The sequence below is a fragment of the Solanum stenotomum genome, chromosome 1, assembly GCF_019186545.1.
Source record: "Solanum stenotomum isolate F172 chromosome 1, ASM1918654v1, whole genome shotgun sequence".
Lineage (NCBI taxonomy): Eukaryota > Viridiplantae > Streptophyta > Magnoliopsida > Solanales > Solanaceae > Solanum > Solanum stenotomum.
In genome coordinates, this window is record NC_064282.1 from 93300027 (window position 1) to 93323215 (window position 23189).

Here is a 23189-nt window from a genome sequence, read left to right on the forward strand (position 1 = left end):
ACGGCACAAACTAAAAACGGAAGCCTCAAAACCCGAACCCTCTATCTTATTACATCAAAAATGACCTTCCACATCTAACTGCACTGACAAAATTCTCATCTGAGCACGTTTATCGAATATATTGACCGAAGTTAAATTTTGACCAAAATTTATAGGTTAAAACACATAATGGCACACACTAAAAATGAAAGCCTCAAAACCCGAACCAACCATCCTAATAGATAAAAAATGACCATTGAAGTTAATTACCGTGACAGAATTCTCATCTGAGCACGTTCACAAAAATATTGACCAAAGTCAAATTTTGGCCAAATTTAAAACACCTAACGGCACAAACAAAAAACGGAAGCCTCAAAACTTGAACCAAACTTCCTGTTAGATAAAAAAAATGACCTTTCGAAGCTAATGACACTGACAGAGTTCTAATCTGAGCATGTTTACATAAAATATTGATCAAAGTCAAGTTTTGGCTTAAATTTAAAAGTTAAAACGCCTAATGACACAGACTGAATATGAAAGCCTCAACACTAGACGCTGATTTACCAAAAAATTTAACTTCAATTGATAAATTTACCAACTATTCAAATATAAGTGAGTAGTTAATAATTTACCAATAAATTTTATCACAGTTGGTAATAGTTACTATTCAACTAAACATTCATATGTAATATTACCAACTAATAATTAATATGTTGTTAAATTTTACCAATGGATTAATGATCGGTTGGTATTTTACCAACTATTTTAATGATGTTAGTAATTTACTAACTACAATCTTTATTCGTTGGTAAAATTTCCAACTAATTATATTGGATATTGGTTGGCAAGTTTTCCAACAAATGACATTTCGTTACTAATTTACCAACACATTTATATTTGGTTGGTAAATTTAGCAACATAATCTTGCCGTTGGTAAATGTTTGGTTAGTAATTCATTGGTAATATGTTAATAAATTATATAAACAATTTTTTTGTCATATTTACCAACCGATATATACTTCGTTGGTAATATTACCAATAAAAGGTGTGCGTTAGTAATATTTCAGTTGGTAATCCATTGATAGAATGTTGCTAAATTTGGCGCCATTTTTTCTCGCCGTATTTACCAACTAAAATACTTAGTTAGTAAGATTTTGGTTGGTAATCTGTTAGAATTTCGTTGTTAAGTTTTAAAATATAATTCAGTTAGAAACATGTTGGTAATTTGTTAGTAGAATACTAACCAACTTAAGTTTTTAGTAAAATTTGTTGGTAATTTGGGGTTTTTTTTGTGTGTATGTTGCTAGTGCCAAAATATCTGTCATTTTACCTTTTTGAATGATATTTTAAGTGTTTCATCTCTTTATCAAGATGTGTGATAATAGTTAAAAAAAAGAAAAAGAATTTGTGTGATAATATAAGTTTGTATTGTTATGAATAATGAATATATTGAATAGTGAATGTCTTTATTATTTCTACTCCCCCATAGCAAAAACAAACTTCACACCTTAAAATCGCCTAAAATCACCTTTTCAAGCTAATTGAATCGTCCAAACTTGAATCCGACTTCATTAAAAAAAGGCAGAATGACCTGGAGACCATTATACTTGGCTCCGTTTGTCAGTTGGACCCTTGTACTCACGATTTACCACCCAAAACCTTAAACTCATTAAAATGCACTACTTTAAACCCCTTTCTTATTCTATGTGTGTGAGTGTAGCACAACCGCTTACACATGAAATTCCACGTCATTTTGTAGAATTCCGTGTCACTTTTAATGCCACATAAGAAATTAAATATTAAAAAAAAAAAAAGTTTGCACATTGAAATTTTCAATATGTTTTTCATATTTGCTCATAATTGAGCACTAAATTCATGTCAAATTGGTGGGGTGGCCGGGTGGGATAGGGGTGAAGGGTTGATTTTAAATTAATTTTTTTAATGATTTTTAATATAAAAAATATATATTCACTCACTTTAATGCGTGTACAGTCAAGTATTTTTCCAACTCAGTAATATTAGTGTCACATAAGTTCGATCAATGGTCAGATTTGTTTAAAATATTGTGTTTTAGTAAGTTTAAGGGTACAGTTGGCAAAGTCGTGAGTATAAGAATTCAACTGTCAAACTGAGTCAAATACAAGGTCTCCCAGGTCATTCCAAAAAAAAATTGACTTAGGTCAAACTCCTGAAATTTTGAACTCTCGAAATGAACTAGCTTTCCCGAAATTCACTCAATGACCTCAGAAACTGTGTCACCAATGTCTACAAGTCACAAATTAGATATATAAACTACAAGAAGGATTAAAAAAAGGAAAATGGGTGAAAATGCAAAATGACCACGAAGGTTGTTACAAGAAATAAGTAACAACTAAGAAATATGACTCGAGAGGATTAATATGCGATCATTCCTAATTCAATAATGGATTAAGGGTGTCTCGATCCACATGATAGGCCAAACTATCTTTCTACCTCCGTTCTGAGGTCTAAGGATTGACCAATTGAATAACACCATTTCGAATGAAAACCACCCTTTAGGGCAAGAATATTGAACCCCTTCAAACACACGCTAGAGCGAGGAATTTCGCCAACTCATTTGAGTCCTGGATGAATTTCTTTTGTGTTTTCTCAATCAGGAAAGGCGCACAAAGTCTTTTAGATCGTGCGCAAGATGTTAACATACTTGACTATTCTGTGTAAGAATTATTATTAATTATTATTAATTATTTCTTACTTATGGCCCAAGTTTACTTGTAACCCAAGTAATACCATAAATAATATTTAATAAGGAATAGATCTCGTCCGTACATTGGTTACTTGTTGGACGTGCTAGATTAAGTTATAACCTCCATCCATTAGGGTTATCACATATTCTCTACAATAATTTCATCGCTGACGGTTGTGGTAACATAAAGTTAGGGCAAGGAGGTCGAAACCAATTTACGACTAACACTTCAGCTTCTCTCGATGTCTTCAGCATCAGGTATGTGCCCCTAACGATCTCTATTTAAGATTATCGTGTTCAAGATCCTTATATGTATTAAAGTATTTAATCTTACATGTGGCATCAGAGCCTGGATTGTTTGAACGGATAATCTTACATATATATGAAAATAATTATCATGTAACAGAATTAAAAAATTGACACGACAATGTCAACATTACCGTCTCTCAAGCTTTTGTACGGATGCTCTTAAGGAACTCAAGGCTGATGTGTGTTGTTTCTGAAAAAAGGAAGGGCACTATCAGAAAGATTGCCTGAAACGTAAAGCTTAGTTTGAAAAGAAAGGTACATTTAGTGCCTTTGTATGTTTCAAATCAAATTTAGTAGAAGTTCCTACTAATACTTGGTGGCTTGATTCTGTTGCAACTACTCATGTATTCACTATGTTGCAGGGATTCACTACGATCCAAACTATGAATCCAAATAAGAATTTCTTGTTCATGGGAAATCGCATGAAGGCTAAAATTGAAAGCATAGGGACTTATCGTTTGATCTTGGAGACTGAACATCACCTTGATCTATTACAGACTCTTTATGTTCCTTCAATTTCTAGGAATTTGATTTCTCTTTCAAGACTTGATGTTTCTGGATTTGATTTTAAGTTTGGACATGATTGTTTCAATTTATATAAGAATACTAATTTTTTTATGATTCTGGTGTTCTTATTGATGGATAGATTTAAACTCGTTAATAATTAGACGTAGTTCACTAAATGAAAGTTCTGCTTATTTGTGGAATAAACATTTGGGTCATGTATCCAAAGAAGGATTAAAAAGGTTAGTAAAGAATGAGATTCTTCCGAATCTGAATTTTATTGATCTTGATATATGTTTGGATTGCATTAAAGGAAAGCAAATCAAGTGTACCAAGAAAGGTGCCACAAGGTGCTCAGCTTCTTGAAATTATACACACTGATATTTGTGGACCCTTTGATGTTCCATCTTTAGGTGGAGAAAAATATTTTATCACCTTTATCGGTGACTTTTCACGATGGATTTATCTATTTGTTGAAAGAAAAATCTCAAGCAGCGGACACTCTCAAAGTGTACGTTAATGAGGTTGAAAGACAATTAGATAGGAGAGTGAAAATCATTAGGTCAGATAGAGGTGGTGAATATTATGAAAAGTATAACGAATCAGAACAACGTCCAGGTCCATTTGCAAAATTCCTTGAGAATGGTGAAGTTAGTAGGAGTATTGAACGACAAAGTATGTAAATTAATGAGGTAAGGGTAAATATTTCATTGCCCATGAATGTACCTACTTCTGCACCAATCACAAATGTTGTTCCTCTTGTTGAAGAACACTTTAACAATGTTGAACAACATTTGGGTGAAACACTTCAAGAAGGAACTAACTCACAAGTATCTGACACAAATGAACCACAAATAGTGTCATTAAGAAAATCGTTCATTTCAGATGATTATGTGATTTATTTGCAAGAGTCAGATTTTGACATTGGAATTAATAAAGATCCGGTTTCATTTTCATAAGCCATAGAAAGCATTGAGTCTGATAAATGGATTGATGCCATGAATGAAGAGTTAAAATCCATGGTATACAACAAAGTCTGGGATCTTGTTCAATTACCGGAAAGTTTTAAAAGAATCGGGTGTAGATGGGTCTTAAAGACCAAACACGATTCTAATGGTAATATTGAACGATATAAAGCCAGACTTGTTGCCAAGGGATACACTAAAAAAAGGGCATTGATTATAAAGAGACCGTTTCACCGGTCTTAAAGAAAGACTCATTAAGAATTGTTTTGGCTTTAATAGCTCATTATGATTTAGAGTTACATCAAATGGATGTGAAAACTGTCTTTCTTAATGGAGACCTTGATGAGGATGTTTACATGGACCAACCTGAGAGTTTCGAAATTAAAGGAAAATATCAAATGGTGTGTAAGCTAAAGAAGTCAATATATGGACTCAAACAAGCCTCACGACAATGCATATAAAGTTTAATGATACCATAACATCTTTTGGATTTAAGGAGATTATCGTTGATCGGTGTATATACCAAAAGATCAATGGGAGTAAGTTTATATTTTTAGTCATGTATTTTGATGGCATTTTACTTGCTGCTAATGATTTAGGCATAATTGCGTGAGACGAATGACTTTCTCTCTATGAACTTTGAAATGAAAGATATGGGTGAGACATCCTATGTGATAGGGATAGAAATATTCCGTGATAGATCATAAGGATTATTGGTACTGTCTCAAAAGGCTATATCGAAAGAGTTCTCGAGAGATTTAACATGAACAATTGTTCAACAAGAATAGTTCCTATTAAAAAAAATAGGACAAATTTAATCTCATGCATTGTCCAAAGAATGATGTAGAACGAAAAGAAATGAAATCAATTCCTTCATCTTTTATTGTTGGAAGTTTGGTATATATTCAAACTTACACAAGACCGGATATTAGTTTTGCGGTCGGAATGCTAGGAAGATATCAAAGTAATCCTAGAATTAATCACTTAAAAAAACTGCAAAGGAAGTTTGTGGCATGTTATGAAGCCACAATTCATGCATTATGGCTGCAGAACTTTATTTCAGGACTCGGGGTTGTCGACACCATTACCAAGCCGCTGAAAATTTATTGTGAAAATGTTGCAGCAATATTCTTCTCCAAGAACGATAAGTACTCCAAATGTGCCAAACATATGGAATTAAAGTACTTTACTGTTAAGGAAGAAGTTCAGAAACAAAGAGTGTTACTTGAGAATATTAGAATTGATCTCATGATTGCAGATCCGTTTACAAAGGCTTACAACCAAAGACATTTAAAGAACATGTTCAAAGAATGGGTCTTGGTTGTACTTATGATTGATACATTTATGATGTTTTAACACTCTGAGCTCAATTATGTGTTTCTGATATACATTAATGAATTTCTTGTTTCTCATAATGGTGTACACATTATTGTTTTGAGATATTCCAAGATAAGTCTCTATGAGACATTATTGTGGACCGTAATGTTATATGTTTTTATAGCTTATGAACCTAGTATGATAAGTTGCTAATGTAGTAGTATATGGAAGAAAGTATGTAGCTTAAAATTTATGTACAACCGTCATAACTCGCATTAGTAGTTTGTTATATTGTGGTATGTATGATGGACATTATAGAAGAGATTTATTGTATGCGCAACTAATGTTTATTAAATATTAATGTTATATGGTCATTGGGCCAAGTGGGAGAATGTAAGAATTATTATTAATTATTATTAATTATTTCTTACTTATGGCCCAAGTTTACTTGTAACGCAAGTAATACCATAAATAATAATTAATAAGGAATAGATCTCGTCCGTACATTGGTTACTTGATGGACGTGCCAGATTAATTCATAACCTCTATAAATTGGTCATCCCTCCACCCATTAAGGTTATCACATATTCTCTACAATAATTCCATCGCTGACGGTTGTGGTAACATAAAGTTAGGACAAGGAGGTAGAAACCAATTTACGACTAACACTTTCGCTTCTCTCTATGATGATGTCTTCCGCATCAGGTATGTGCCCCTAACGATCTCTATGTAAGATTATCGTGTTCAAGATCCTAATATGTATTAAAGTATTTAATCTTACATTCTGAAGAAAGGGCCTATTATTTTTCAGAATTAGCCCTCCCTTCGCCTTATTATTTGAAGGTATCCAACCCTATTGAGTTAGTCTGAAGGATTGATAGAATAAAGAAAGTCCTTAATCGTGTGGACAATCCTGCAGACGATCAAGCAAACTCAAACTCACTTCAAGTGCAAAATAGACTTGTCATACCTAAAACAAAATTGGGTTACCGACTTGATTCCCTCACTTCCTTAAAGACGGTCACTTAACGATTTATGAATAGTGTAATTCATCCTCATCCAAAGATTATTCAAATCAAATTTCAAATGCATTTGTTGATCCAAAACTAATCTCATATTTGAGTTGCAAATGCTTTTATTAACTGTCACCAAATGATAAAGTCTGATAGACTAATCAATTTCAAATACAATAATCATTGAAAGGGAAAAAGGAGCAAATGATCATAATACTTGAATGAAACTACGGCATAACACTTTATGAAACCTTATAAGAGGTTTAGATACCTAAAAATAATAGAAGTGATAATACATTAATATCTTATATCACATTGCAAATAGATACAAATGATATATCACCAATGTTATCTACAATATATGTTGCAATATTGTAAAAGATTCTGAGAATATGAATTTTACGTTTATTATAACATACCAATGTGAAAATAATTATCAATATGATAAATCTTGATAATTACCAGATCTTTGTGCAATTGATGCATTTATATATCTTGCTATAACTATCAACATGATATAGTATATTGCAAATGAATTCTCGGTATGAACGTGTGTATCGTAACAAGTATTGTAATTTGTAAAGTATTTTTTGTTAGACATGGTAATGACATTCATTTGATCGATAGACATGTTATTTGTTCCCATGTAAGGAATTTCAACAATATTATATGATGACAATGTAACTATATAGATACAAATGATTAACTCGTTCGTCTAATGATAACTTGACAAGTTTGATCATAAAGACACTGTCAACCTCAACACATGATAGACTAATATACAAAATTAAAATATACTATCATCTTTAAGAATTATGTGATTCTTTAATTAGAAAATGTAAAATATACATTGCACTCATTTTGTCTTAATCAAGATTTTGTCCCATTGATTTTTTCTTGATAAAATTTTAATGAGACATTTAATAATACGTATTCTAGATTTATGTAGTTTTTGTTTTCTTACTAGATTTTTTCTAGCTAGTAAGATTTTAATGGGCTATATTATCTATTAACGAACATCAAAGGTGAAATATTATAATTACACTGGTGAATGTCCATTGATTACTCTCATAGCTTCTTGAAGAGGCTTATAAGCAACTTACAAATAGCTTATAAGTAGCTGAGAGCTCTGCAATTAGCTTCCATAAAAAGTTTACAAATAGCTTCCTAAAGTAGTTTATAAAGTAGTGAACTTACAAAATAATTTATTTTATTTTATTTTTTATTTTACCCACATTGGAGTTTGACTAAATTCAGATTTGTGTCGAAAAGTCCCACATTGGGGGTGCGCTCCCTGACAAAGGCGACTCCGTATCCTAGGAGCTAATTCAATTCATTTTGTTCATAAATTTCAAGATAAATAAAATCTTTGATTTCATACTTTTTTAGTTGCATATCTTGTTATTTTATATAGGAATAACTTTACATTCCTGAGGAATATTAACCCCCTCTGGTTTACTAAGTTATTCTTATTTATTAGAGGTCTTTTTGGAGGATTAAATAATATTAAAAACAACTACTTATTGAATATTAAGGGCATATATAATTAAAAAAGTCTATCAGAAGTTTAAAAAGTCTATACTATTTTTTCAATTTTAAAATAAACTGATCTTTTTTCCATTTTTTAATTAAAATGTATTAAAGTTAAAATGGTAAAAATATTCAAAAAGATAAAATAACATAGTGTGAAATATGTTATTTTACTTGGCCAAATTTTCTGGCCAAAAGGATTTTTCCAGTTAAAAATACTTGTCCACTTTAGTTTTGAATTTCTAAAACAACAATTATTTCCGGACAAATTTTTTTGATCTGAGAATAATTATCAATTTGGGATAGAAAGAGTAAGAAGTGATGTCAAATCAAGCATACTAATTAAACAGTCATAAATTGTGTTTCATGTTTCATTAGAGTAGGCAAATTATAATTATGGACATGCTTAATTTACAACCACATACCTCAATAATTGCTAGCAAATGGGCCAAGAATTTATATAAGACGTCTTGTCATTACTAAATTTAACAAAGTATCCGTGCTAAGGCAACATAAATATTGTACTTTTGCCTCCATAATAAGATTAATTTTCCATTTCTCATTTCTACACAACATAAGAACCTCAAAACTCAAAAGGTGAGTTCCCTTTTGTCTAAAATATTATTTTCAAATTCAAAAAGTAGTATTCCTCATTCTAATAAGTCAATGGACTATAGGAATGGTGGGTGTTAATCAGCCCCTGACCCACCCAAGAGTCGTTAAAATGTGTTTAAAAAAATTGACTAAAGGAATAAGAAGTTGTATGCTGGCATTAAGGCCATAACTCATAAAATATGTTTTAATTCATGTGACATTATTTGACTTCCCACGATGTTTAAAAAAACTTTTAAAGTTGAATTGTTTCTAATTATAGAAAGATATTATTCTTCTTAGGAAAGACTAAAAAATAGTGTCACTTAAGTTGAAACAGAAAAGTATAAGAGTATAACGTGTATGTCAAAATACTGAATTTCATAAAAACATTTTTAAAAAATCCTAATCCCTAAAACTTCTCACCTTGAAACTTTTAGGGACTTCAAGACAATATTTTTTTGCTACTTATGGAATATATGAATAGATGTTTAGATTCATTGAAGAAGAAGCTAAAATGCAATTACCACCCTAGATGATAGAAACTAGGGAACACATATTCACTAGAGGTGATGTTTGGTCTATTCAACCACTTAGGGACAAGTTTTACCTTTTCTCTTATGCTTCTTGCTTGAAAGCTAATTTGTGAAAACTTAAGTCTACAAGTTGTTATAAGCTTTAATTTGAACCAACAAAAGGAGAAATTATGGTTCACTTGGGTTCACAAATAATACATAAAAGGGTAAACTACCTTATTAGACATATATATATAACCTTATCTCTATTTTTAACTAATTACATATATTATCATTTTAAATATTTTATACCATATATTATTGAAGATATCATCATATATGCATATTCTTTAAAATTAGTTATCTGCACAATTAAATCATCCCCAATTGAAGCTTTCATGTTAATCAATTATTTCTCTCTCTCAATAGTTAGATACGTATCAACTTTAATTTCCTTGAGGGCTGGAAGTGGAAATGAAGGAAGCATAGAAAATAAATAAAGTTATCCCCACTCTCTACCGTCGCTAGTGGTTTCTCTTTCCGTCATGAATTTACCAATATTGGAAATTTATTTGTTATTAGAGAACATTCGAATTTTTCCATATGTAAACCTTTCGATTTGTGACACTTTTAATTGTCCCCCCCAACCAATCTTTAAACACGTGTATATATATATATATATATAAGGAGTAAAATTTCAGGTCCGTTTCAATTGAGGTTAATGTGTATAATGTAAAGGAGGTGACATATTTTATGTAGTTAACTTAACCAAGTAATAGGTACGTTCAAAAGATTTTTATACAATTTGAATTGAAAGTGTCTAATAGGAACAAATCAACATGTGTAGGGATGGCAATGGGGCAGGGCGGATGTGAGGCGGAGTGGGTTTAAGGCTATGCAGTGTGGGGCGGGTTTAAGATTGTGCGGGATGGGTTGAAGCGGGTTTTTTAAAAAAAAATTAATGCGGGGTGGAGCATAATTTTATGTGGGTTCAAAGTTAATTTTAAATTAATTTCTTTAAAGCTACTAAAATGATCAAGATAGTAAATGAAAATTGTTCAATAAAAAAATAATACAATTTCTTACATGTTACCTAATTGACCTCTTAAAAATAATTTTTTAAGTCACTATCCTATTGAATTAATACAACTTAATGAAAAAATAATTTATTTGTATGAATTTTAATTTTAGTATCAAACTTAACTAGAAAAAAAAATATTATAAAAATTATGTGGGGCGAGTTCATGCGGAGCGGATCTATGTGGGGCGGGGTGAAACGGGTTGAAAATGAAAAAGGTTAATATGCAGGGTAGGTTAAAAATTTTGCGGGTTAAGCTCAACTCGCCCCACCCCGCCCCGCACCGCCTCATTGTCATCCCTAAACATATGCTCAGATACTCAATACGGTACTTCAAATGTCTAAAAGATATTCATTGACAAATTTAAAAGATTATCAATTTATTTAATCATTTATATTTCACATAAAAAAAATACTAAGTTTAGATGAACATGCTTCCTTGTAGTCACCCGACCTCAAATTAATGTCCTATATAAAGTCCTCCTTGCAAGTAACATTCTTCAAACCAACTACCATATTTCTCTCTATTGCATAGCTTATACTAAAAAACCACACAATAATTAGTTAAGTGACCAAAAAAAAGGAAGGATCAATATGTCTTGTAGAGATATTGAACCACTTATTGTTGCAAGAGTGATTGGAGAAGTAGTTGATAGTTTCAATCCAAGTGTGAAAATGAATGTGATATATAATGGAAGCAAACAAGTGTTTAATGGTCATGAACTCATGCCTCCTATCATTGCTTCTAAGCCTCGTGTGGAGATTGGTGGTGAAGACATGAGATCTGCTTATACACTCGTATGTATTTTCTCAGTTTCAATTTGCTTGTCTTATTTCTTTTTTTAAGCAAGTTTTGAAAAGTTTCATTACTTTCTTAAATTTAATATCCACTAGTACTATTTTCCCAATGAAATTATTCAGTGACAATTCCAACAAATATTTTGATCGAATTTGTGAGTAAAGTATTTTCACACGAAAACTATTAGGAAGCTTTTCAGTATTATTTCAACGAAAATCTATTTTTCATCATGTGTTATTTCAGTGAGTTGAGTTAAATAAAAAAATATATATATATATATATATATATATCATATTTTATAACATAAATTTCTCATTGATTCGTATTACCATACTCTGTCTCATTTTCAGATTATCTATTTTTTTTTAAAAAAAATTTCTCTTAATTGTAAATTTCTAACTACTATGTTGTTGTCTTTCTTTTGTTTGGAAAAGATCATGACTGATCCAGATGTTCCAGGTCCTAGTGATCCTTACTTAAGGGAACACCTCCACTGGTAATTAATTTCTCCTGGTTTCTTTTCAATTGTCATGTTACGTTTTTTTTAGAAGTTAAGTTGACTAATTTTTAAAGTTACATTATATTATAATAATTCGATATTTTAAGCTAAAAATTTAAATATTCAAAATCTATAAGAAAAATATTATAAATTGCAATTTTTTTTTTTTTGCATTATCAATATGATAACACCATCTAGTAATTAATTAATGTACAATTTGCATGGGCTTTAAATTTGGTTTTGCTTTTGCAGGATTGTGACAGATATTCCTGGTTCAACTGATGCTTCTTTTGGTAATAACCAAATTAAGTTGACTATTTCGTTATCATCTTATTTACTTAATTATATCTTCAAGACTACACGTAGTAATACATCAAATTCATACAGGAAAAGAGATAGTGAGCTACGATAGTCCAAAACCAGTGATCGGGATTCATCGATACGTGTTCGTATTATATAGGCAAAATAAAGGAAGACAAACAGTGAAACCACCAGTAACAAGAGATCATTTCAACACTCGAAAATTTGCAGCAGAAAATGAATTGGGTTCCCCTGTTGCTGCTGTCTACTTTAATGCCCAAAGAGAAACTGCTGCTAGAAGAAGATGAACGTTATCCAACTACATCAACATCAACAAATAAAAATAAAATTCCGCAAATTAAATATCAGTCTGTACTATCAAGACCGATAGCTAATTATATTATAAGATCAGTAGCGTACGCAGAATTTTTCCGTTTCATAGTCGTACATCATGGAGGTTGTGATCTATCAGCCAATAAGGCTGCAACATCAATAAATAAAAATAAAATTACGTAAATTAAATATCGATATGCACTATCCAGATGGATATCTAATTACGTTATAACCAGTAGCTTATGCAGAATTTTTTCGTTTTGCATTTAATAACCTGCGGCGCGCTATCTATTTGTTTGTCGTATCTATTTATTATTACTTTGTCTTTCATGTTACCTCTTTCAAAGGGTTTTTTCTAAGTTTAATGTATTGGTTGAAACTTGAAAATAATAATATATAAGTATTTTATTAATAATATACATGTATCATTTTCAATATCAATATATTAATAAATAAAAAATTCTTGGCTTACTTACACTGCAATTCACGAATTATTTTAAGGGAAAATTGTATATAATGGCAAACTAATAATTCAAATTAAATGGTATAACTCAAGGTCGATACATCAAAAGAGATATTTAGTAGTAATAAATTTTTTAACTGTATTTATTGTTGTAGATATATTTAACGATAATTGAGTTAATATTACATTGAAAGTCGTTAAGTCTTTAGGGGTGTTCAAAACCGAACCATAAACGATAAGTCAAGCTCAAAATTGACTTATTGGTATTGAGTTTTCAAATAAACGGTTGGGGAACATATTAAAACTTTATAATTAACGGCTTATTGGTATGGGGGCGGATTTTTCAATTTTCTTATCGGATAAACCATTAACCCGTTAAGAGTTACCAAACTTACATTTTTATTCGATGTATATGAGGCTCATTTAATATTTTACCGGAATATATAAAAGTAATTATATAGTTTTTCTTTTGGTAGTCCTAACTCCTAAAAACTAAAGCTAAAGCCATGAAAACCTATTTACTTTTCAATAATTATCTATTTTTCTTTAAAGAATAGAGAGCAAGTCAACAAACTTAAAAAAACACTGAAGATATGTAAATGAGAAGTATGCAGCAATTTATCGAGTCATTGGTAAATATGGTTCCACTGGACAATGTAANTTATACAATTGCTCTTTTTGTATATATGTATAGCGAAATAGACAGCTTTTAATTGCATATGTATAGCGAATTATACATATATATGTTTGCTATGGAGCGCAATTATGCAAACTTTGCTATAGCATACAAATATGATTTTTTTGTTTGCTATATGTGAAAGTTACTCTTATTTTAACAAGAAACGTTAGTAAACATGGCACTATGCAAGTGGTGGAGCTATAGTTTTTCAAGGTCAATACATCAAAAGAGATATTTAGTAGTAATAAATTTTTTAACTGTATTTATTGTTGCAGATATATTTAACGATAATTGAGGTAATATTACATTGAAAGTCGTTAAAGTCTTTAGGGGTGTTCAAAACCGAACCATAAATGATAAGTCAAGCACAAAATTGATTTATTGGTATTGAATTATCAAATAAACGGTTGGGGAACATATTAAAACTTTATAATTAACGGCTTATTGGTATGGGGGCGGATTTTTCAATTTTCTTATCGGATAAACCATTAACCCGTTAAGAGTTACCAAACTTACATTTTTATTCGATGTATATGAGGCTCATTTAATATTTTACCGGAATATATAAAAGTAATTATATAGTTTTTCTTTTGGTAGTCCTAACTCCTAAAAACTAAAGCTAAAGCCATGAAAACCTATTTACTTTTCAATAATTATCTATTTTTCTTTAAAGAATAGAGAGCAAGTCAACAAACTTAAAAAAACACTGAAGATATGTAAATGAGAAGTATGCAGCAATTTATCGAGTCATTGGTAAATATGGTTCCACTGGACAATGTAAATAGGACAACCAGTTGAAAATCTGGATCAAATTATCCATTTGATGTTGTTACTGCTTCAAGTCATCCTTTTTGTAAGGTGCGTTCATAAAAAAAAAGGTACCATAGAGATTAGAGGTTAGTCGTTACACTGCTCGATAATCATCCAATAATTGCTAATATGTTACCGAACCAACCGATATCTTGTAGGTTCACTAGCTCTGTTAGGCCAAACCGTTTAGCGAAATTATCCGATATGTCCTATAAACAACCTTAGTCTTAAGTACTCCCTCTATCCAACAATATATAGTTGTCCACTATTGACTTGACACAGAAATTAAGAAGTAGTAAATCATAGGGGTAATTTTATCAAATCGCCCTTCTTAAATATAAGCCATCTAAAGATTGAAAAATAAATAATATTTAATAACAAGTGTTGACACCCAATTTTGGACTTCCACTGTATAAATTAATCATCGAGCTTCTTTAATTTCAAACGATTTGAAATAATTAGCTTTATAAAATTCAAAATATGTTTCAAGTTATTTTTAAGAATTTTAGTCACTTTTTTTTAAAAAAAATATTTTAAATAATAAATATGTTATATATAGTTACATATGAAATTAGCATTTTTTGAAGTCATCTAAAAAATTTACATTTTAGTTAATTATTTTGTTAATTTACTTTAGTTTTAATTATGGTGATAATTTTAAACTATTCAGTTTATAATTAAGTTAATTATTTTGTTTCGTTAAGTTTAAGAAGCTCGTTATCTAATCTTGTTTGAATTCATCTTGATTAAGATTTGGCCGAATTTGCTAATTAACTCAATTTGGCTAAATTATTAATCCCAATTGGCTATAATCTAAATCCATGTAGCCATTCCTAATTTTCAATCAAACCTTGTTTTCTTACTTCATCATCCCAATTCTTTCAGCCTATCTGATCCATTAGAGAAACCTAACACCATTTCTTTTCAGCAAATTCAATTGACCTAGCCCACAAAATACAACAACAACAATACCAACGCAATACCCGACCCACATGTGTCTTCTTCCTAGCAGGACGAACCTAGAAACGAAAACCAGTCTAGCATCGCAGCCCAGCAAATCGACCCAAAGCGCGTCCCTCTCCCTCGCCCTTCTTATCCGTTCATACGAAGAATGTTGGAAATCGTCCTTCATCATAACGTGTCCCCATCTCCTTGCGTCCTTGTCCTTTGCTTTGAAATTGTCACGCCCCAAGCCTACCCCCGAGACACACACGGGACCTAGGACCACAAGTGATCCCAAGCTAATCCTGCTGGCATGATCATGAGCATCCTAAAGATAATAAACTGATGTGGAAGCTAAATCATAAATAAAATGAAAAGATGGGGAATACCCATATACTATAACTGAGATATATGAAAACTGATGAATTTAATAAAAAGAAGATATTAACTCAATACTAAGCTGAATCTAACTATGTCTGAAAATTGCCTCTAACTAACTAGAAATGCTGGGACAGGTCCCAACTAAGTCTAGCAAAACTGAAACTAAAGGACTAAAAATACTGAAAACAAACTCATGACTATTGTCCTCGGAGAATGAGGACTCACCACTGATTCTGTTGAACTGGAGATCGAAAACTGATATAAGAGTGATCTAGATGCTGAGAACCTGAACCTATATCACGAGAAGATGTAGCGCAGAGTATCCGTCAGTACTTGAAAGGTACTGAGCATGCAGGACAGAATACAGCTAAAATAACATATAACTAAACAAAGCAAATAAGCAATGATATAATCTAAACATGATATACATACTGAATGCTGAGATAACTGAATGCAATGACCAATTTATAACATGCTGAAACTGAATACTGGATATACTAATAATGACCAATGCAATAGAATCTGACTGAACTGTGGGAGCTACTAATAACTAACAATAAAACCACATGAGCTAAATGTATAATTCGGTGTATACGCCACATCGAGAAGACCCAATATACCCTGCTAGAGGTATAGAGGTATGCTGGCGTGATTACTGAAATGATGCCCATAAAGGGGACTTACAACCTACGTGGCTAGTAGTTCTGGGACTATTTGGGTACGTTGAACCCTAGTCCAACTCGATATTATGCTACTCCCAATGTATTAAGTAATTAACACATTATAACTGAATTTCTGTAAGTTACTGGATAGCTCAAACTGAACATGCAAATTGAGAATGCAACAATTAAACTTATATTGATGCATTAATAATTGAGGCATGTATAATTGAATAACTGAAATATCTGACCTAGCATGTGTAATTCAAGAACTAAAGAAATACATATCTAGGGTTCTGAAATTCATGCATTAAACTGAATATTAACGTATTAATTTGATTTGGATCATTCTAACAGCTAAGAACCCAATAATTCTAACATTCAAGAAACCCTAAGTCTAGTCATAATAAGGGAATCAAGAAACTGACTGAAAACTAAAGACATAATGGGTGAAAGGAACCCACTAGTGAAATCCCACATACCTGGTGACGAATTCCACGGAGAAATATTTAGATTTTGGAGCTGGAATTGATGGAACCTTGTTATGTTCTTGAACTAGGGTTCTTGACTTCTCTCCTCCCTTTACGCTCTAATTTTTCTAAGTTTTGATTAATGATTTGACTTAGGTAAGTTCTAATTATGTTTCTAGGCTTAAACTGACTAAAACCTGATTATTTAGGGTCTAAATGACGTAGCTTAGGGGTCCAACAAAATAGGAAAAGACCAAAAGACCCNNTGCAACAATTAAACTGATATTGATGCATTAATAATTGAGGCATGTATAACTGAACAACTGAAATATCAGACCTAGCATGTGTAAAGAACTAAAGAAATACATATCTAGGGTTCTAAAATTCATGCATTAAACTGAATATTAACGTACTAATTTGATTTGGATCATTCTAACAGCTAAGAACCCAATAATTCTAACATTCAAGAAACCCTAAGTCTAGTCATAATAAGGGAATCAAGAAACTGACAGAAAACTAAGGACCTAATGGGTGAAAGGAACCCACTAGTGAAATCCCACATACCTAGTGACGAATTCCACGGAGAAATATTTAGATTTTGGGGCTGGAACTGATGGAACCTTGTTATGTTCTTGAACTAGGGTTCTTGACTTCTCTTCTCCCTTTACGCTCTAATTTTTCTAAGTTTTGATTAATGATTTGACTTAGGTAAGTTCTAGTTATGTTTCTAGGCTTAAACTGACTAAAACCTCATTATTTAGGGTCTAAATGACGTAGCTTAGGGGTCCAACGAAATAGAAAAAGACCCCTGACTTAACTGCTGTCGGAGTGATCGACGGATGGGACCTATGGGCCATAGGTCAATCTACGATCCGTAGATTGGAGTCGTAGGTCAAGTCTGCCCAATAACGCTTCACTAAAACAAGCATTACTTTTAACTCGGAGGTCGGATTTTAGCAAACTCGGTGGCGTTGGAAAGAGGATTCAATTATCTATCATATCATAGGTCATGGGACACATAATTCCTTTTGTGAAAAGAGACATGACGATTTGAAGTTGACCTAATCAATAATTTTCATCTAACTGGCTGCTGACCTTCACCTACGGTCAGACCTACAGACCATGGATCGAATGACGGTCCGTGCTGGTCGGCCGTCATTTGCGTCAGAGGCTGGGTAAAGAGGGAACTCGATCCACGGACACAGACCACAGACCGTGGTCTGATCTACGAACCGTGGGTCAAGACTTGGCCGATTTTCTGAGCTGGGTTTGCGGAGGGGTTGCAGTGGTGAACCACGGACCACCAGTACGGGCCGTGGTCTAACCTACGGTCCATGGATGGCAACTGTGGGTTCCGCCTTCAACTTCTCAAAATCTACATTTTTGGTCTCTTTTGGATACGAGGTGTTACATTATCTCCCCCTTGGAACCACTCGTCCTTGAATGAAGACTAAACTAGCTGAAATAGAGGGAGAGGGCTTCAATCCCTACCACTAAACACTGAGAACTAAATTTCTGACTGAACTGAGTTCCAAGAACATGCAAATACGCTGAAAATGCAAGTACAAACTGAAGGAACATGATTCTAAGACTGAATTTACGTATGAATGACTGAAAAACTGAAGAGGGACTATTACCTCAAGCTAGAGTGGAATCGGAAGGAAAGAGGTGAGGATACTTGGCTTTCATGGACGCTTCTGCTTCCCAAGTAGCTCCCTCTACCGACTGACTCCTCCACCCAACCTTGACTGAAGCGACTTCTTTGTTTCTCAACCTTCTAACTTGACGATCAAGAATCTCAACTGGTACATCCTCATAAGAAAGGCTATCTTTTACAACCACAGTCTCTAATGGCACTACGAATGTTGGATCACCCACCCACTTCTTCAAAAGTGAAGTGTGAAAGACTGGATGCACTGCTGCCAAATCTGTTGGCAACTCTAACTCATAAGCCACTTTACTAATCCTTTTCGAGATCCGGTAAGGGCCTGCATATATGGGACTGAGCTTCCCTTTCTTTCCAAACCTCATCACCCCCTTCATAGGTGACACCTTTAGGAAAACCCAATCATCAACTTGGAACTCTGGTTCCCTTCTCCTTACATCTGCGTAAGACTTATGACGACTATGGGCTGTCTTAAGTCTATCTCTGATGAGTGTTTCTTTCCAAACCTCATCACCCCCTTCATAGGTGACACCTTTAGGAAAACCCAATCATCAACTTGGAACTCTGGTTCCCTTCTCCTTACATCTGCATAAGACTTATGGCGACTCTGGGCTGTCTTAAGTCTATCTCTGATGAGTTGCACTTTCTCCATAGCATAATGGACTGAATTTGACCCTATTAAGGCTGCTTCACCTACTTCGAACCAGCCCATATGAGATCTACATCTACGCCCATACAATGCCTCATAAGGGGCCATCTGAATGCTGGAATGGTAACTATTGTTATAGGCAAACTCAATAAGAGGAAAGTGATCATCCCAACTACCCTTGAAGTCGATCACACAAGATCTCAACATGTACTCCAAGGTCTGAATGGTACGCTTTACCTGACCATCCGTCTGCGGATGAATTGCTGTGCTAAGATTAACCTGAGTACCACGACCTTTCTGAAATGACTTCCAGAAATAAGAGGTAAATTGAAGACCTCTATCTGAGATGATAGACAAAGGAACCCCATGCAACCTCACAATCTCATTAATGTAAAGCTTGGCGTAATCCTCCGTTGAATCTGTAGTCTTAATCGCCAAAAAGCGAAAAGACTTAGTAACCCTATCAACAATCACCCAAATGGAGTCATGTTGTCTGCGAGTACGAGGTAAACCTGTAATGAAGTCCATGTTGATCACTTCCCACTTCCAAGTAGGAATGTCAATCTCTTGAGTCATGTCTTCTGGTTTCTGATGTTCTACCTTGACTTAATGGCAATTTGGGCACTTAGCCATAAAATCTACTATATCTCTTTTCATACCATTCCACTAATAGACTCCCCGGAGATCGCGGTACATCTTAGTGGCGCCTGGATGAATAGAATATATCGAGTTATGGGCTTCTGCGAGAATATGTAGTCTCAATTCACCCATATCAAGAACACACAATCTACCTTGATAGCGAAGTACACCATCTCCCCCTTGGGAGAAAACCTCAACTCTCTGATTGTGGACTGTACCCTTAAGCTCAAGCAAGATTGGATCACTATCTTGCTTTTCCTTAACCTCTACTACCAAAGAAGATTCTGACCCATTCTGAATTGTGACACCATTATCTGATATGCTCATAAGGCGAACTCCCAAGCGAGCAAGCCTGTGAACACCCTTCACTAGTTCTTTTCTTTCTTCATCAACATGGGCTACACTACCCATAAATAGTCTGCTAAGAGCATCTGCTACTACATTCTCCTTACTGGGATGCTAATGCACACTCATATCATAATCCTTAAGGAACTCAAGTCATCTCCTCTGGCGAAAATTTAACTCTTTCTGGGTGAACACATATTGAAGACTCTTATGGTCAGTGAACATATCTACGTGAACACTATACAAGTAGTGTCTCCAGATCTTGAGTGCAAACACCACTGCTGTAAGCTCGAGGTCATGGGTTGAATAGTTCTTCTCATGCACTTTAAGCTGTCTAGAAGCATAAGCTATAACCTTATCTCGCTACATCAACACACAACATAGGCCAACTCTGGATGCATCACAATAAATGACATAACCGTCTTAACTTTTTGGTAGAGTCAAAACATGAGTTGTAGTCAACCTAGTTTTCAATTCTGTGAAGCTTTTCTCACAATCATGTGACCATCGAAACTTGACCATCTTCTGAGTCAACCTAATCAATGGTGAGGCTATGGATGAAAATTCTTCCATGAACCGTCTATAATAGCCCTCTAGACCCAAGAAACTTCTGATATCTGTAGCAGAGGTAGGTCTGGGCCATTGTTTTACTGCTTCTATCTTCTGAGAATCTACTCGAAGTCCTTCACTAGACACAATATGCCCAAAGAAGTGTCACGACCCGATTTCTCAAGTCGTGATGGCACCTACTATAACCCACCAGTAGGTAAGCCAACCCGTAACCCGGAACAACAAGTAATGGGTCTGAGGGTAGAAACTAAACAAGAGTAAACAAATAACAATATAAACAGACGGAAGCAAACCAAAAACATATATGCAAATAAAGATCCCTCCCAGAACCTGGAAGTCACTAGTACAGAGCTACTAACAAAATGAGTACAAGTCCTAAAAGTGGACAACAGAGACTGGACTGTCTCGAAAGGTAAAAGACAAGTCTATATATACAGATGGAGACTGAAATAGTACAAAACGTCGTGTGCTCACTCCCGTCTCCGGATCAGTCTGCTCCAAGCTCGATCAACGCTGGCTACTAGTGCCCGGACCTGCATCACGAAATAGATGCAGAGCGTAGCATGAGTACCAAAACAACCGGTACCCAGTAGGCATCATAGGGCGACTGAACTTGAAAAATAAAGGCAATATGAAAAGANTTTTTTTTTTAAATTCCCCTGTGATGTTTAAAAAGGCAAAATGGCCCTTGGCCATAGCCAACGTTTGTGCTTGTTTTTTTAAAATTTAAATGAAAGCATTTTTTATCGAAATTTGTTTATTTATCTGTTATGTTTTATTTTTCTGACTTTGTTTGTTTATGTTTCAGTAATATTAATTTAAAACCTGTCAATGTCATGTCATGTCACGAGCCAAATGAACAAAATGAGGTAGGTGATGAGGAATGTGAAGAATATGAAGAAGAAAATGTGGTACCCGAACATGTTACTTAAGAGTTTCGACAATTTGAGAATCAACACAAGCCAAATTTGGAAGAAACTGAGACTGTGAATCTCGGAGATGAGGAGTGTGTCAAAGAAGTCAGAATTAGTGTCCATCTGACCAAAGCTCAAAGAAGGGACCTGGTTCGTTTTCTTAGAGAATACATTGATGTATTTGCCTGGTCTTACGAAGACATGCTAAGGCTGAGTACGAATATGGTGTCCCACAAGTTATCGATTAATCCAGAATTTAGTCTAGTAAAACAAAAGACTCAAAAGTTTAAGCTTGAGTTGAGTTTGAAGATCAAAGAGAAGATTACCAAACAGATCGAGTCTCAAGTAGTGGAAGTGACGCAATATTTGACTTGGTTAGCCAACGTTGTTTCGGTTGCCAAGAAAGACGAAAAGATCAGAATTTGTGTTGACTACAGAGATCTCAACAAAGCAAGCCCGAATGATAATTTTCCATTGTCAAACATCCATATTCTCATTGAATACTGTGCTAAGCATGAGATGCAGTCATTTGTGGATTGTTATGCGGGTTATCACCAGATCCTGTTGGATGAAGGAGATGCAGAAAATACAACATTCATTACGCCTTGGGGTGTATATCATTATCGGGTGATGCCTTTTGGTCTCAAGAATGTCGGTGCTACTTATATGATGGCTATGACAACCATTTTTCATGATATGATTCATAAGGAGATTGAGGTGTATGTAGATGATGTCATAATCAAATCCCGCGAGAGTTCGGATCACTTGACTCACTTAAGGAAATTCTTTGATCGCCTGCATCGATACAATTTGAAGTTAAATCCCGCTAAATGTTCTTTTGGGGTACCAGTTAGTAAGTTGTTGTGATTTATAGTTAGAAGGAGGGGCATTGAGCTTGACCCTTCCAAGATCAAAGCGATTCAAGAGTTGCCTCCTCAGAAGACCAAGAAGGAGGTGATGAGTTTTCTAGGAAGGTTGAACTACATCAGCGGGTTCATATCTCAATCCTCTGTAGTGTGTGAGCCCATCTTCAAGTTGTTGAAAAAAGATTCCCTGACCAAGTGGATGGAGAATGTCAAACTGCTTTTGATGCCATCAAGAATTATTTGTCCAATCCGCCGGTGTTGGTTCCTCCGCGAGAAGGAAGCCCGTTGTTGCTATATTTGTCGGTCTCGAATAACACATTTGGATGCGTGCTTGGTCAACATGACGAAAATGGGAAGAAAGAGCGAGTTATTTATTACTTGAGCAAGAAATTCACTCCATATGAATCCCGTTACACTCTTTTGGAGAGAACCTGTTGTGCTTTGAATTGGATTGCTCAGAAGTTGAGATATTATTTGTTTTCTTATACCACATACCTTATTTCCAGGATGGACTCGTTGAAGTATATTTTCCAGAAAACAATGTCGATCGGGAAGTTGGCTAAATGGCAAATGCTCTTGAGTGAGTTTGACATTGTGTATGTGACCCAGAAGGCGATAAAAGCACAAGCATTAGCTGATCATCTTGCAGAGAATCCAGTTGATGAAGAGTATGAGCCGC

The 23189-nt window shown here is 33.9% G+C and overlaps 2 protein-coding genes across 3 annotated transcripts in view; both read left to right on the forward strand.

The window, feature by feature from the left end:
* LOC125871115 (uncharacterized) overlaps positions 1–23189 on the forward strand; it is a 367917-nt gene that overhangs the window by 214975 nt on the left and 129753 nt on the right. The window lies entirely within an intron of this gene.
* Positions 11035–12564, forward strand: LOC125871283 (CEN-like protein 1). The gene is made up of 4 exons (XM_049551878.1): positions 11035–11324; positions 11760–11821; positions 12077–12117; positions 12212–12564. Exons 1-4 carry the CDS (start codon positions 11121–11123, stop codon positions 12430–12432), a joined length of 528 nt encoding a protein of 175 aa, XP_049407835.1. The 5' UTR covers positions 11035–11120; the 3' UTR covers positions 12433–12564.